Consider the following 18,486-nt stretch of genomic DNA (forward strand, 5'->3'; position numbering starts at 1 on the left):
ACGCTCAAATATTAAGAATACAAGTTTTGCAAAAAGTGTGTATTTATTGTGATTTGAAATATTCCGTGGAATAATAGAACGCACACAAAATTAAGATGTCTTTTTGAAAATTTGGAACAACTTGAGATGTTGATGTTACTATATGTCTATTCTCTTAAATTTATAAATTATTATTTCTACTTCTCACGTAGACCATGGTTTAATATGTAGCTCAATTAGTCTTCTTCTTTGCTTTCTACGTCATCGATCACTATTTGGGAGCGCTCCACTAAATAACTTTTTTTTTGTGGCTATTTTTATATTGTATTTAAAAAATGAAAAAAAAGAAAAGAAAGGACAATTCAAAATAGGATATTCCCATATTAGGTAAGAGTAACTAATTTCAAACTTCCAAACAGATTCCATAACAAAACATTAAGGTCATCCAGTACGCCATGCTGTTCATGTATGCAAGCACGCCAACGCATATAATCCCACTTGAAGATTCTCCCATAAGATTGTTTCAACAAGTTTCTCCAATTTTACTCACTTAAATATTTACCCGGTTCAAGTTTGAATCTAGATATGAAGGAAAAAAATGTTTTGGTAGGAAGCCTTCTAAGGTTCATACGCGATACAAATCTAAATTACTCGAATTTCGATATAAATAATGTACACCAAAATCAATAAGAAACCAAATAAATAAATAAATAGAAAAACCTTTCAGAAACATCAAATATTAGGCTTCAAAAAAGACTTCTTAGATACAGTTTCACTAATTATAATTCACATCTACACTTTAATTTGCTACGCATTTATATTTTTCACAGATTTCAGAGAAAAAAATACAAAAATAAACTGGTTGTATCAAAATAAATACATATTAGAAGGAGAGAAACGAGCGAGATCGAGAGAGGGAGAAGAGGGGTGAGCGAGATCGAGAGAGGAAGGAGAGATGATTGTATTTTGTATTTATTTTGCATTGTATTATGTATTTATTTAATGCATAACTGTTTTATATTTTGTATTAATCGTATTTGAAATACAACGAATACAACTATATTCATCCTTTCTTTGATTGGATTGTTACATGATACATTTGACAGAGAAAATGAATGTATATTATATTCGTATGAATACAAATACAATTGATACAAAATATAAATATAATTTTTCGAATACAATTGATATAAAATACAAAACTCTCACCTATATTTTATTGAATACAATTGCTACATAATACATTTGAATGAATTCCTTCTTATTAGCAAGAGAGAGAGAGAGAAAGAGAGAGCGAGAGAGGGGGGAGAGACAAGGGAGAAAAAGAGTTTGCTATACAAACAACGTATAATGATTTTTTGTAATTTTTTAAAATTATATTTGTTTTTCATAAATATGTTGATATTTTTGCCTTATTCCATAATTTTTCCAAAAAAATAATAGGGTCAATTACTTAAATAATATATTATATAGCATTAATTATGAGTTTTAATACATGTTTCATCTTAACTAAAAATGACAATACTTTTTAAAACAAGTAACTTTCTTTTTCTTCCTCTCTCTCCCATTCTTATTTTTTTTCTTATGTTTTTTTCTTTCTTTATCTCTTTCTCTCTCTCCTTCTTCTCTTTTTTTTTCTTCCATTTTTTCTCCCCTTTTTATGTCAATTTCTCTCTCTCTCTCTCTCTCTCTCTCTCTCTCTCTCTCTCTCTTTTTCTCTTTTAAAAATAATAAGTAATTGTTTTAATTTAAAATTTAATTTTGGATTGGATATTACAAAATAATATTTTTACTATTTTTTAAATTATATAATTTTTTAATGTAAATATATATGTAATGTATTTCTAACACAATAAAAGAAATAAATATAAATGATAAGTGTAATACGTTTTGAATTCAATATATTGTACATTTTATAGCATGTTTCAATGCACGTGATGGATATATAACTAAAACATTTTTAATACAAATGTCATATAAGTATTATGTGTGAATTTCAAATATTCTAGTACTATTTAAATTAATTTGCGTTGTTAGAAATATATTATATTTATTGAAATAACAACAATTGAATTCATAACAATGTATAGTATTGAATTCTAATTGTAATACATTTTGAATTTAATATATTATACATATTATAGAGATGTTTCAATGCAAGTTGTGAATATATAACTAAGATATTTTTAACACAATAATAGATTCCGTTAATAAGAAAAAAAATAAAAAAATAATTATAATAGATTTTGAATTCAATATATTATAGGCATGTTTCAATGCACATGGTGAATATATAACTAAAATATTTTTAATATAAATATATTTTAAATATTATATGTGAATTTTAAATATTTTGGTACTATTTAAATTAATTTTAAATTAGAATAATTAATTATTATTTTAAAAAAAGAAAAAAAAAAGAGAAAGAGAAAAAATAGATAAAAAATAAAAAAAGAGAGGAAGCACGAGAAAGAGGAAGAAAGGGAGAGAGAAAGAGAGAGGGAATAATGGATAATTTTAATTATTAATAAAAATAAATATATTATAAATTATAATAAAAAAAATAATTCTAAAAATTTTAAAAATTTTATTTACATAAAAATTCCAAAATAATATCCGCCCAGCACCGGCCCATACTTTTTCAAGTGGGACCGATAAACCTCAATAAATTCCTACCAGCCTTTACCAATATTCGTCCAATCCCCTTCCCACGTTACAATAATTAGAATGTCTCGTTTCTCACTCCTATTGGTTCTCGTCGCCGTCCTTTTCGCTGTTGCCGGACCGGCTACCATGGCCGATGAGAATCCGATCAGGCAAGTCGTGGAGAACGGAATTCTCCAAGTCGTTGGCCAGACTCGCGATGCTCTCTCATTTTCTCGCTTTGCTATCAGGTTACTAAATATGAAATGAGATTGATTCTCTTTCGTTTTGCTTTATTATAATTATACAAATATTGTTGTACTTTTGAATATATGTTTATAAAAAGGCATAGGAAAAGGTACGAGTCCGTTGACGAGATCAAGCAAAGATTTGAGATATTTTTGGACAATCTGAAGATGATTCGATCGCATAACAGCAAAGGACTATCATACAAACTCGGTGTCAACGGTACATATACTTTTTGTAAAATATTTTCTCTAGGAAAACAACATAGATAAAAATAAGGAAAGTTTCTTTCTTAATTGAATTAGGGAAAACAGTGACAGAGATTCTATGTTTATTAATTAGTTATAGCAGGTTTTCAAATTATTAAAACTGACTATGAATAGTTAGTTAGTTATTAATATTATAAGCTATTTCAACATGATGACATATGTAAAAAATATTCACACAATCACTTTATACAAGTTAAGATCTTTCTTGATTACTTAGTAACTAATCTAGCTAAATAAATAATTCCTAATTGAATTCTTATATACATCATTATGGACATAAAACAAAGTCATAAACTCACAATAGACAGGAAAAATAATATAGGTCCAACTGGATAAGTGTTTGCAACTTTTAATCTAGTTGTGGATGTAGGGATGGGAGTGCATTAATTTCATGCTTGTTAATTATAATGTTGTTCTGTTATGACCCTCATTCTTTATCGATTACTATTTGTTTCATGGCAGAGTTTACTGACCTAACATGGGATGAGTTCCGTAGATACAAGTTGGGGGCGTCTCAAAACTGTTCTGCCACCACAAAGGGCAATCTCAAGTTCACTAACGACGTTCTGCCTGAGATGGTATGTCCAATGAGAATGAACTCCGATGCTTTATGGTTATATATTTCTGGAGTTACTCATTAGAGTTAATTAAATTAGTTTGTACGTAATGCTTTATTATTTCCAAGATAGTGGCACTGCACTGAGTTGAATTATGCGTTAATAAACATAGAAACTCTAAACATCTGTCGATCGTGTACTGAGTTAATTAATGTATATAATTGGTTGCAAAAAGATTTTTTTTTTATCCTAACAAACTCTCCAATTTTGTGATTATAGAAAGACTGGAGGGAAGCTGGTATTGTTAGTCCAGTCAAGGACCAGGGCAAGTGCGGATCTTGCTGGACATTCAGGTGAGAATATAGTTCGAATCATATTCATTCATTGGACTCTTAAAGTTGAAATGTAATTTAGTGGGCATATATATGTGGTTTTGGCAGCACAACTGGTGCACTAGAGGCAGCATATGCCCAAGCATTTGGGAAGGGAATCTCTCTGTCAGAGCAGCAGCTTGTGGACTGTGCTGGAGCTTTTAATAACTTTGGCTGCAATGGAGGGCTGCCATCACAAGCCTTTGAGTACATTAAATTCAATGGTGGTCTTGACACTGAAGAAGCATATCCATACACCGGCAAGAATGGCATATGTAAATTCTCACAAGCAAATGTTGGTGTCAAAGTCATTAATTCTGTCAATATTACCCTGGTAATTAAGATCTCTTTAATTTTGCGGCGATGGAACCTACTTTTTGCCAGTGTTATTCAGACCATTTGTTTAACTTGTTAGAGTTTTTCAGTCATGAACTTAAGCTTGAGCTGCTGCTTTTACCAATTACCTGAATGGTCAAATAAGCATTGGTTGGACTCCTAATTAACATATGTGTAATTACAGGGTGCTGAAGATGAACTGAAATACGCAGTTGCATTGGTTAGGCCTGTTAGTGTTGCGTTTGAGGTGATAAAAGGTTTCAAACAGTACAAGAGTGGAGTTTACACCAGCACTGAATGTGGCAACACTCCCATGGTAAGTCATCTGTCCCGAGAAGATGCAAATATCTAGACATCACCTAAACAGGACAATATTACAAACATTGGCCGGCTGTTTCATTGGCAGGACGTAAACCATGCTGTTCTTGCTGTGGGTTACGGTGTTGAAGATGGCGTTCCCTACTGGCTCATAAAGAACTCATGGGGAGCAGATTGGGGTGACAATGGATACTTCAAAATGGAGATGGGAAAGAACATGTGTGGTATTGCAACTTGCGCATCCTTCCCAGTCGTTGCCTAAGTTTTGGAGGTTTGTAAAAAAGATCTGCATAAATCCCGTGTTGTCCCAGTTAATGATGCAGCAGCATTCAGGTTCCATTCTCAGATTTATATTAAGAACATGTGTGGATATACATACAAAAATGGTTTAGGCTACTTACATGAAATGAATAAAATAGAAATATTGAGTTCACACAGATTATTATACAGGAAATATTCCTATGTAATTTATACCAATACAAGTAATGGGAGGGAAGAAGGATGTCTTATTGTTAAAATTGTTAGTCAATTGATGTCCTTGGTTAATGCTTTATTGTCAAAATTGTTTATGGATTTAATGTCCGTAGTTGTCCTTTTTTGGGTTTCGCAGACAAGCCACAGTTGGAAATTTTGTAGATTCTACCACTCAGTAGTGGAAATAATATCGTCCGACATTATTCTCGCATCATTCATGTGACTAACCAAAAGAATTATGTCAAATTAGCGTGAATCACCTCCTACATTTGAAAGGCAAGTTCCCTTGTGTTATACAAAACACAAAGCACCATTATAAGACACCTAGTAGAAATCCTAGAAATATTTCTAATTATTATTTCTAATTAACTATTTCAGCATTTATACATATTAGTATTTCTAATTAACTATTGCAGCAATCAGTGACAAATTTGTAAACGAACTAACACTACTTTATATGATAAAACATAAAAGTGTAAAAAATATACCTATTTTTTTTTTAGTTTTATACCTAAACTACTGTGAGTGTGAGTTTCATACCTAAACTCACTCATTAGTTTGAGAAACACACCTTAGTGGTGTGTGTAATACACTCTCTTTTATTTTAAAAAAGGTATAATACATAAATATGTCATTTAACTTAGCCTCATTTCACATTTATGTCCTCCAACTTTGAGTGTCCAAAAGTAGCCACTTAAACTTGTATAAAATTGAACAAGTAGACACACATGTCTTACGTGACACAATATACGTAGGACGTCATGTAGGACACAAAATTACCATGTAGAATGTCATGTAGGACGAATGTGTCTATTTGTTCAAGTTTTGGATAATTTAAGTGTCTACTTGTGCATTAGTAAAATTAGAGGTCATAGTTGCCAGCTGAAGCCAAGTTAAGAGTCATATTTATGTATTATCCTTAAAAAAATCTTGTCAAATAACATTCCACATTAATAAAATATTTTGACAAAAATTAAATAAACAATTAGTATTAGTTAAAAATTAAAAAATTAAAATATCACTATTCCAAAAAAAAAAGAAAATTAATTTTTTAAAAATAAAATTTAAAGCATTTTTCTTACCCCACTCCACCATCTCCTCTCCATGTTCCACCCACATGACAATCCCCCCAACCCCAACCCTACCCCCACCCAATTTATTTTTTTAAAAAATTCTTACTTCAACTCCCCCTCCACAAAACCACCTTCCCAAATTTTCTTTTAGATATTATTTTTATTTTTTAAAGAAAAAAATATTCTAACCCTTCATTCCTATTTTTTTTTACACTTTTTTATTTTTTGAAAAGTATTTTTTTTCTATTGCGTACCAAATATAACAGAAATAAAAATTTATTTTAAAGAAAATCTTGCGATAAGTAGAATATACTTTCTTAAAAACATATGTATATATCTAATACAAAACGAGAAAAATGAAAAAAAGGAGCGGAAGGTTAGATGGTGTGAGGTGGGATTTTTTTTTTAAAAATAAAAATAATATCCAAAAATATTTTTGGAAGAGGGATCTGGGGGTCGGGGGATGAAGTAAGATTTTGATTTTTTTTTTATAAAAGAAATTTTTTTTTTTAAAAAAAAGGGGGGTGGGGTGTTTTGGAGGGGGCAGATTTATGATGGGAGGAAGTGGTTGAGTGGAGTAAGAAAAATATTTTAATTTTTTTTTTTAAAAATATTTTTTTGGTTATGATATTTTAAACTCGATCTTTTAACAAATACTAATAATTTATTTATTTTTTATCAAGGTGGAATGTTTTGTTATGAAGTGTCATGTGACAATTTTTTATAAATAAAAGAGAGTGTAATACACAGACCATCAAGAGAGTGGAATAAAAGAAATAGATGTGTATTTCTCAAACTAATGCATGATAGTTTATGTGTGAAACTCATACTCCCAATAGTTTGGATATGAAAGTGAAAAAAAGAAGATATTTTAGGTATATTTTTGACACTTCACTCTATGATAAAATAGTAAAATTGTTATAAAATAGAATGAGTATCAATACTAAAGGAAAAATATTCAAATATGCAATCAAACTTTGAGAAAAGACTCATTAATGTCATTTTTACGTGCGGCTAAATTCGGTCACATCATTAATTATTTTTTTTTAAAAAAAATTCTAAATTTTAAAATCATACTTGGAACTATAAAAACCCATCTGTATTTAAAAAAATTCCAAAAAAAAAACAAAAATCAGTCCCAAAATTATAAAAATCTACTTTGATTCGTATTTTGTTGTTATTTTTGACACTAGATCCTTGTTCCCTAGTGTTTTTTTTAAGTCCGTGTTTAAAATTTCAACTGATTTGGAGTTGTGAAGAAAATCCTACCATTAAAGGATGTTGAAGTTTTAAAACTTTGATGAAATTTCAAGTGAGTCTTGTTTCAAGTGAGTCTTGTTGCGTTAAGTTGAATTCGAGCTCAAAAGATATTGAGTTTTGGTATCTAGCTTGGAAGAACGCTACTCTTGAAATTTGAGGTGATTTTGTGAAGAATTGAAGAAGCTGAAAATCTAGGAGTTCTTGGTGTTTTTGATGTGTTCTTGGAGAAGAAGGAGCAAAAAGAGTACATTTGATCCAAAACCCCGATTGAAAAGTGTTAAAAGTTGTTTGGGGTCTTGTTGAGTTAGGTTGACACTTTTTTGAAATTTGTAACAACCCCTCCGATCGTTATGAGGGAAGCCAACTGTTAAAAGATTTGGGCTAGAAAATTTTTGTGCGGTAACTTAAAAATTTTAGGCTAGGCTAGTCTCAGACGAAATTCGAGTAAGGTGATGTTTAGAGCAATTTGAAAAAGATTTGAGGTTAATGTTTAAGTATGGGTTGAATTTTCTCTTAGCTAAGACGTTAAAAGGTCCATAGAATTTTTTTTGAAATTAATTTTGGGTGAGTAGAACTCCCGATATCAAACTTAGTGTGAAGGGGTTAATTTAGAATGTCAAGGTTCAAGAGTCCGTTACGAATGAGGGATTTTGAGAAGATTTTTGAGTTTCTAGCCCCATGCAAGCAGGTATAGCGAGAGGAACCCCATCATGGTGGGGCCACTATAGTGGAGTAATGTCAGGACCCAAACTAGACCTTAGACGTTACACGACGAATAGGATCTCGAAAGACCTTAAACAAGCCTCTTAACATAACAATGACTTAAAACAACATGACAATCAACATAAGAATGAAATGCAGAAAATAAGTCTTAAAAATAATCTTGACATATCAACTCAACATGAGAAGAATCTAGGAATAACACGTGAAATACGAAAAACATGCTAGGTCTGACATAACCTCTACTAACATAGATGGGGCATAGGACAAGCCCTAACTCACCAAAATAATTTAAAATTGATATAACTCTGAAAAGAAAGACATAAAGAACTCATAACTTGGTTGTACCCTCGAAGCATGATGACTCACCAAGAAAAGCAACGCTTATAGGATCCAAGTACTAACCACGAGCGTGAGTGAAAGCATCGTGACCTATATTATAAAATAAATATAGACAAAAGAGCGATCAGTATTATGAAATGCATTGTGTATGGAGAATGTGCAATACATGACATAAAACATAAGAATCCAATGACCAAGATAAAACATGATATCATCGTTTGAAACATAAAACAATGTCAATGCAATATTCGTAAGAAAATTATACTCAAAACATAACATAGTGAGAGATATCATTAATCGACACAAACCATGTGAACTATAACATGGAGTCCGATGTCATACCGCCCACACCGAAAAGAGATTGCCCTACTTGCCAAAGTAAGGACCATAAACATAAGCTATTGTGGATCCACTAGCTAGAGTCAATTAAGATTATATCCTATGGGGGAACATAGTTATGGGACAAGGGGATTGTTACTAAAGACCCGACCTCTATTAACAGGAGAGCCTCCATCCTAATATCCGTTTGGTGTTAGGTAAACTCTCAACAAGAGTAGTTATAATCATAGCATAAATCTTTGAAAATGGTAAGAAGCTTGTAAGACCAAATTCATCATAAATACTTGAAAATCATAAGAATAGATCCTTTAACAAATCATGTTATCATAGCATGTTCATAGAGATACTTGTCTAAGCATCAAAAATCATGATAAGCTTGTTCATAGAAAAAATCATGAAAATCCTTCATGATAAGAATACTTTTTTATGAAGCAACCCTGTTTTCATAGAATCATAATTGATACTTTCTCTAAAAGCATCCTTAAAATCATAGTTCATAAATTCATGATGTCTGCATAATTCTCAAACATACTTTATAATTATAAAATAAGCATAATGATGGGTTCATGTGAAATTCATGAAAAATATTTAACTTAGATTAATTCATGCATAATTATATAAATGGAAGTGAAATAAATCATAGTTGATTGAACACAACACAAGATTATCAAAATCTAGGGTTTAGGAAGAAATCATAAAGAGGAATTGAAAATACTTCGGGGCTCCATGAATGGAAAGGGATCCATGGGTGAAATTCTCACATACCTTGATGATCCTTAGCTATGAAATTGAGAAGGAGACTTAGTTCTTAAAACTCTAGATTGCTTGAGAAGAAAACCTTGAGAGAGAATTTCTTGAGAGAGTTTTGTGGTTTTGAGTGAATGACATGAAATAAGAAAAATTTGAAGGATTTGGATAGTTTTATGTCTTATAATTAGGCTTAAAATGACATAGCTTAGAGATTAAAAGAATCAGAAATGACCGAAATAGCCTTCATAAAATAATTGACAGGGCCTACTCGGCTAGATCAATCGACCTCGCCGACCTAATCAGTGAGTCACTGAACGCAACCCACATCATCTACTTGGCTTGGTCCCTGAGTAGATATCTCTTAACATTTAGGCAAGATCAATCGTCTCGCCAAACTAATCGCCAGTCGTCAATTCAGTTTTACCTCTCCATCTTAGCTTCAGTTCTGAGCATAATTTTTTAATTTATTTGGCGATGATCTCTTAGCTGCCGAACCTGTTTAGCGAGTCACCAAACCTTCCTCTTATGGAAAAAATTGCTCGAGTCCTGAACCAGCCTCTTTGAATAACTTGGCGAGCTTACGTGCACTTTGTCGAGCTTCATCCTCACCATTTATTGGGTACTTTAAAACTTGATCCGAACTTAAAACTCTTTAGGACGTTTCAGGAAGTCCCCAAAATGTTCATTATTCTGCAACTTCTTTTTTGGGAGAAACAAAGGATGACTTAGGGTGAAAACCACCAAATTTTCATCATTTTCTTTGATAGTTAATTGCTCCCCCTGACTTGTAGTTTGATCCTTAAATCTTAGAATCTATAGTGGTACTCTTAGGGGAAAATTTGGACTTTAATTAACAGTGGAAAAAGCCCTATCTTGGTGGGATGATCATGAAATTGGACTGGGGTTAGGATTAAGTTATAACCAAGGTATAATAGGCCACTGTTCATTTATTTTTCACATCTTGTAATTATTTTAGACCAAGAACAATCTAGAATTCATAGCAAGGAAAAAGCTCAGGTTCAATAAAGTTTTCAAGATTTATTTCGAGGTAGGTGATAGTTATTTGTTTACCAAGTTATGTAGTGTGTGCATGTTAACTGCTTTACAGTATTACTTGCGCAATGCATGTGGGGAAAACATAAGGATGAATATGAAATGACATCATGTTGATAATATAATGCAATTAACCTGTTTAATTTACTTGTGAATTGATGCACCATGGGTTTATAGTACTTATAATGCTGTAAACTTAAGAATTTGCATGTCTTTTAAGCATTTGTTAGTAGATTTAATTATGTTTGTCTTTGTTTTGCAGGAAAATAGATCGTGGTAAAGATATGTGGAAAAACAGTGGACTGCAGCTGAGAGTTGGCTTTTACGAAGCCAACCTACGAGCCGTAGGAAATTCTATGAGTCGTAGGTGGCATTCTTAGAAAGAATGATAAGTTCTGAGGAGAAGTCTGGAGTTACGAAGGAGGTATATTAGCGAGGACAAGTTTGGAGTTACGAAGGAGGTATACGAGCCGTAGAATATTCTACGAGTCGTAGGATGAACCGTAGAAGATGAGCAAAGTATGAAGTATAGGACTTGGCCTACGAGTTGAAGCTACGAGGCGTAGGAAGATGTGATGAAAGACTAACTTTAAGTTGTGACCACGTGTCACGACCCAAGCCTAGGGCCTAGACGTGACATGACGAATGAGGAACCCGAAAGTACCTCAAACAAACCTCTTAGCATTCTTTTAGCCTTTCATAGGTAATGGCAATAAATAAACAAGTAGAAATCATAATAGTAAATCTTCAACTTACATATGTCCAACAATACCTCTAACTTTTAGATTTAACGGGGCTAAGACAAGTCCCTAACTCACCCTCAATCATAATAGAAAGAAATGTCATAGTAAGTGTCTAAAGATCTCAACATATCATAAGCTAGAAAGATAAAAGAGTATTGTTCCCGGAATATGGAAACTCACCAAAAGTAGTTTTCAAATGAAATCTCAACTAGCCACGTGGAGGAGCACCGTCCCTACATGGTGATATCATGTAGGCAAAAGAGTATGCATTAGTACTTTAAATGTACTAAGTATGTAAGCATGCATGAACATTGATGAATCATTAAAACATTTATGTAATATGAAATATAATGCAATGCATGGACAATCAATCATATAGATATCCTTTAAAATATTTCTTTTGTGGGAAAATGACCATAAGTGACATTTAAAACCATGCAAGTTATTACATGAAATCCAATATAACCCCCTATGTTGGATGGGGAGACTACTTGCCAGGTAGAACTCCGTCAATTTCATTTATTTCTTTAACTTTAACTTTAAGGGCTTTCATGGATCCATTAGCCTAGGCTTACAAGGGCTCCTATGTTGGCACATAGTTAATGAGACAAGGGGTTTCTACTAGGATTCCTTACCGAATCCCACCTCAATGACCCATTCGGTGCTAAGTCAAAACCATAAAATAGTTTAATACTTCAAAATAGTCATATCATATATCTTGAGAATTCAAACATCATATTCGGTAGAATAGTTCATTAAAACCTTTGGTAATTCAAATATGCAAGAATTGTCCTTATTGCATAAATAATTCATCATTCATTTATTTCATAAGACTCCATTTTGATTATAGACATTGCTTTCATAAATATTTATTTGGAGTCAAAGCTTTCAAGTCAAATTTCATTGAAAATATAGCAAAACTAGGTGGGTTAAATCACATCAACTTTCAAACATAGATGTAAATGAAATTATGCATAAATACTTTGAAATCCATTAATTAAAAATATGTTTTAAACAACCCACCATGAATTTTAAGAACCTTTAAAGAGCTAAATAGAGAAAATACTTGCAAATCATCAATTCATACATATGAAATCATGTTGCATCAAAATAGATCAATAATTAGTAGTTTAACCATGATTCATGCTAGTAAGTAGAAATAAGAATTACCCGTAAGAAAATATTATTTGAAATCAAGAGATTTAGTTGAAAGAGTTTTGGACTAAATGGGTGGAAGAACCCATGGATAAACACTACATACCTTAGAGTATAGCTTAAAGAAAATAAATATAATTTACCTTATAATCAAAATACTTTAGGCATGAGAGTGGAAGAAATATTCTCATTGAAGCCTTACATACACTAATATAAGATAGGTAATTAAACTTCAAATACTTAATAATCTAAAAATTTAGAATAATGAAGTTTCATACTTCAATTCAATAGAAAACTTTGATAATTTATTTGGGCTTCATGGATGAAAGGATTAATGAATCAGTACCCACATACCTTAGAGTAAAACTTGAAAAAATTTGGGTACATAAACATAATTTATCATATAATCAAAATAATTTAGGCATGAGAGTGAAAGAAATACTCTTATTGAAGCCTTATATACACTAATATAAGATATATAATTAAACTTCAAGTACTTAATAATGTATACATTTGGAATCGTGATATGAAAACCCATAAAGTTTCATACTTGAATTAAATAAAAGACTTTGATAATTTATTTGGGCTTCATGGATGAAAGGATCCATTAATCAATACCCACATACTTTAGAGTAAAACTTGAAAAGAATTTGGTAAATAAACATAATTTATCATATAATTAAAATAATTTTAGAATGAGAGTGGAAGAAGTACTCTCATTGAAGCCTTATATACACTAATATAAGATAGATAATTAAACTTCAAATACTTAATTATCTATGCATTTGGAATCATGATGTGAAAACCCATAAAGTTTCATACTTGAATTAAATAGAAGACTTTGATAATTCATTTGGGCTTCATGGATGAAAGAATCCATGAATCAATACCGACATACCCTAGAGTAAAGTTTAGAGAAAATAAACATAATTTATCATATAATCAAAATAATTTAGACATGAGAGTGGAAGGAAACTCTCATTGAAACCTTACATTCCTAGAATCTGAAGCGTTACTCAGAATCGAAGGATTTAATAAACACTCTTGAACTAGCACTTTCTCCTCGCCGGAGCATTTTGTGTACTATCCGGAGTATATGAATCACCGGAATAGTATTTCTACACTATTAAGAACTAAAACTATATTTTGAGAATGAGTAAAGGAGTGTATAGAGAGAAGAGTTGCTTGAGAAAGCTTGATGAAAAAAATGATGAAATAAGGTGAGTATTTATATGTGTGAAGGAGGGACCTAACAATAATTAAAATAATTATAAAGAAAAATTTGAAAATTTAATGAAAGATTGTGATATCTTGGGTGATATCAAATGGAGGACTATTGATGTCATTGGTGATGTCAAATGGATCTAGATCTTTTCATAGTTGGTGAGATGAACCTTCTTTTTATGGAATACCCCTTTTCAGAGCTCCATTTGAAAAAGATAACTTCCTCATTAGGATTTGGTGTCTTTATATGAATTATTTCTCTAGAAGTCTACTTTCATATCGTTTAATAATCAACCGATTTGGACATCCTACAGTGATATATGATTTTTGTTTCTACAAATACTCCATTTCGTCACAGCACCATGTCTTGCAATAATTAATTTATTTGACCTATTTACCTTCGAAACTTAAGATATGGTCTCTCTCTTTTTGAGAGAAGATTTTCTACCCCGCCTGCCTATGAAGAACTTCAAGACACAAAAATTGTAGGTAATGATGTTAGGGTTATTCAAAAGTTTGTATCACCTAATTTGGACCATCCTATTAAAAGTTATGCCCAAAATGCAGAAACGATATCATTTTTATCGAGAATTGAAATATTATATACAACGTTTTTAGGGGGTGTTACACCACGAGTGGGTCTATGACTTGTCGTAGGCACAAGTCATACATACCTTAACCGACCTATTTTTCTTATTTTTCATTTTATTTAAGATTAGTTGTTTATAAATACACTCTTTGATTTTTTATTACGTTGCACACGTTTTGAAGTTTGGGAGTTAAGCATAGACTACTTTTATTCTTTATTCTTGAATTCTTGGATTTTTATCATCGACTTTGACTTTAAAATTCAATTGAAACTTTTGGAGTTCATACTCATTATTGTAAGTGTAATTTCTTTTAACCAAATTATTATGAATTGTGATAACCTAATTTTGAGTAGCTAATTTCACAACTAGGTTGTGGAAACCATGAATAATTAACTACGTAGACCTAATAAAATATAATTCTTGAATTGTGTGCATGCATATATTATATTTTTCCTTTGCTTTGATTGCTTTTTAATGAGTGCACGCATTAGAACTTACCTTATCTTTACTTGCTGTACCAAGGAGGTAATGTGTCATGATCCAAGCCTAGGGCCTAGACGTAACACGACGAATGAGACACCCAGAGGTACCTCACTCAAGTCTCTTAGAATTCATTTAGCTTTTCATAGGTAATGACATACAATTACAAGCGGAAATAAAAAGGGGAAATGGGACTAGGGGAAATATCATACGACAAGAGTCCTTAACAACTTCAAAAGTTTTTCCATTTGTGTCCATACATATCTCTACTAATAGACTTGGCGGAGGATAAGACATATCCCTAGCTCACCCTCAAAATTTAGTCAAAAATACCAAAATCCAACGTAAGAGTCTATCATAACATATGCTAGATAAGATAGGAGTGCCGTTCCTGGAACATGGGAACTCATCAAAGTGGTATCTTTCAACGATCAACTTAGCCAAGGGGAGGAGGTCGAGGAGGAACACCGGTCCCTACATGGTGATATCATGTAGGCAAAAATATGCGTTAGTACTTTGAATGTACTAAGTATGTGAGTATGCTATGAAATGAAGAACAAAAAAGAGAGACATGAGTAAACAATATGTATAAGTGAATGCATGCATTATATATCATCTTATGAAACCTTAAAACATTCATATAGTGGGGAAGTGACCATAACCGACATTTAAGACCATGCGATCTATTACATGGAATCCAACATATCCCCTACGTTAGCACGGGGAGACTACTTATCAGGTATAACTTCGATCAACTATAAATATTTAATTTAACTTTAACATTTGATGGCTACAAAGGCCTAGCCGACAAGGGCTCCTATGGTAGCACATAGTTAATGCAACATGAGACTTTACTTAGAAACCCTTTCGGCCGAGTTCTCATCTACATGCTACATTCGGTGCTAGGTCAAATCCCACAGAATAACGTTTAAACATTAACATAAAATAAGCATTATATAACTTTAAACATTTAAAATGTCAACCGATGGAATAGCTCATTAAAACCTTTGGTTTATAATATTATCATGGCTGCTATGCCCTATTTACCATTCTACTAATGAACCTTGATTTATAAGAAAATTAGATCTACAATCAGTGATGGTATTTCGGGTACCATGCTAATCAGACCTTCTTTTTTGGAAAAATGTTCAAAAACATTAATGGCATATAGGGATGTCATACATGTCCTATCATAACCTTAAACATTTCATTTGATTTAATGTGAGGATTGTCCTTTCACATTGAAACCTTACTTTGGCTAAGAAGCCCTTTCATCAATCAATCATTTCATAAAGAATCCCCTTCATAAGCATTTACTTCATAATATTCATTGGAGTCAAACTTTATTTCAACTTTACTTTATGATAGGAAACTAGGTGGGTTCATATCAATCAACTTTCAAATCATTTAAATCAGTGCTAGCATGCATGAGAGTGAAGGAATTTATCATTTAAACATCTTAAAACAACCCACCAATATAATTTAAAACTTCTTTCAAGCCTTCATATAAGGACCTTAATAAATCATCCATTCAATGTAAATAAGAATCAACATAAATCAATATAGGTAAATAAACTTTAAATATTCAAGTATCTATACATTTGGAATCGTTGTATGAAAATCCATAAAAACTCATCACTTAAAATTCAGAGTCAATATACATATATATTAATAGGAGTAAATAAACTTCAAATATACTATAATCTATACATTTGGAACAATCATGTAAAAGCCCATAAGATTTTATTATTTTGAATTGAAATGCTAGGTTGAGAAACATTTGGACTCCATGGGTGGAAGGACCCATGGATGAAAACCCACATACCTTAGAGTAAAACTTGAAGAAATCTTGATGTTAGGTCTTAATGGGAAGCTTGAATCTTTGAGTTTGAGAGCAAATTTGTTGGAGATGATTTGAGAGGTAAGATAATGAAGTTTAGGGCTTTGGGGAGGCAAAGGACTGCAAAAATGACCCCAAAATGCATCCAAGTTCGTCTATATATGTTCAGGGGTTTTTCCAAATTGACCTTACTTGAAACTGTAAATTTTCGCTAAATTTTGAACTAATTGGGAACAGGTCCATGACGCGAAGGTGTTCCCCTACAGTTCATTTTTTTTGAAATTAAATTTGAGCCAAGATTGACAAAGTCCGCGATGCGGACTTGGCGCGCACCCTTCTGGTTAAGAGAATATAAATTTTTACTCTGAACTCCAAATAATGCAATCTTGATGGCTTTAGAAATAAGACTCAAAGGCCTTTAATTTTATAGGTAATGGGAAACCGAATTCATTATATACTAGGAGATATGGACATTTGAAGTTGACCCTATTTCAGACTCATATGAAGACTTAGCTGATAGAAATTCTTTGGACTCGACTTGGTGTTAGAGATCCCTTATGAACCTACACCACATCTAACACTCTTTAAATACTTAAGAATTGATCCTAACTCATATATACTAGAATTCATCGAGTTTAAGGCAAAACGGGTCCTCCGAAGTCATTTTCCCCTACCTTACCCTAGTATGACACATTCCAACCTTTAAACCATGCCGGACCTTACATAATGGATGGGAAAAGGAATTATTCAACGGAGAATGATCATTGGTAAGGGTTAGTAAAGCATACACCCATAGACGAACCAAGTTGTGTGGTGATAATCACTTATTTTCTGGACCAAGGACTTAGGTAAAATTAACTTACGGATCTTGCATGTAACATAGTAGATAGGGATCACTAATATAAGGTTCTACTTAGTTAAGGATTTATAGGGAACATATATACCCTAGTTTCATCTTTTATAGAATTAAATCATATTAAATTGTTACTTTGCTACTTGATATTTGCAATTGAATCAATTAATTATTTTTATACAAAACCTTCCTTTTAAGGAAGTAATTCGACTACGAATACAAATAATAAACGATTAACCTAAGTCTAAACTTTATTTCTTGTGGGTCGACCCTAACCTCTGTTAGGTTCTATATTTGATCAACGACCTCTTTATTCTTCTTTAGGGAGGTGTAATTTGGGCATTCAAATTTTGGCACTGTTACAAGAGAATAATGCTTTTAGATTAGATTAATTGTGTTATTTGACTAGTATTCATTATTTTCTGATTTTATATTTTCTTTTCTTTTTGTTTGTGCCAAAACAGGTTGAGATCTAGTGCCACCCAAATACGTAAAGTCAAGGAATACCCCTAATTCTATTTAATCCCGCAATTCAACGAGCTCTACAGAGAATGGCAAATAATGGTGGTCATAAAACTGAAGCATAAGTCGCAGAACGACTAAGAATGGAAGAAGAGGTTGCATAACAAAATTCTCCTTAATATCCACCACAGAATGTTCACAACAACCAAGCAATAGTAAGAGAGATGATGCCATTGGGACTAAATCAAAGTTCAACGTTTCTGATGGTTTGATTCAGATGCTCTATAGTCAAGGATTTTTTGCTGGCTTGCCATCTGAAGATCCATAAAATCATCTCAATAATGTGGTGTGTGTCTTTAAGAGCAGTGTTGGTAACCCAAATTTGAACACGGACATAATCGGATTTCGA

General features: G+C 32.1%; 1 protein-coding gene across 1 annotated transcript; it reads left to right on the forward strand.

Moving 5' to 3' along the window:
- The first annotated feature begins 2,666 nt into the window (after nucleotides 1-2,666).
- Nucleotides 2,667-5,265, forward strand: LOC129893196 (cysteine proteinase 3). The gene is made up of 7 exons (XM_055968685.1): nucleotides 2,667-2,873; nucleotides 2,969-3,090; nucleotides 3,600-3,715; nucleotides 3,974-4,047; nucleotides 4,135-4,399; nucleotides 4,586-4,717; nucleotides 4,808-5,265. The coding sequence occupies exons 1-7, from the start codon at nucleotides 2,707-2,709 to the stop codon at nucleotides 4,979-4,981; spliced, it is 1,050 nt and encodes a 349-aa protein (XP_055824660.1). The 5' UTR covers nucleotides 2,667-2,706; the 3' UTR covers nucleotides 4,982-5,265.
- Nucleotides 5,266-18,486: the final 13,221 nt, after the last annotated feature.

Source organism: Solanum dulcamara, chromosome 6, assembly GCF_947179165.1.
Source record: "Solanum dulcamara chromosome 6, daSolDulc1.2, whole genome shotgun sequence".
Lineage (NCBI taxonomy): Eukaryota > Viridiplantae > Streptophyta > Magnoliopsida > Solanales > Solanaceae > Solanum > Solanum dulcamara.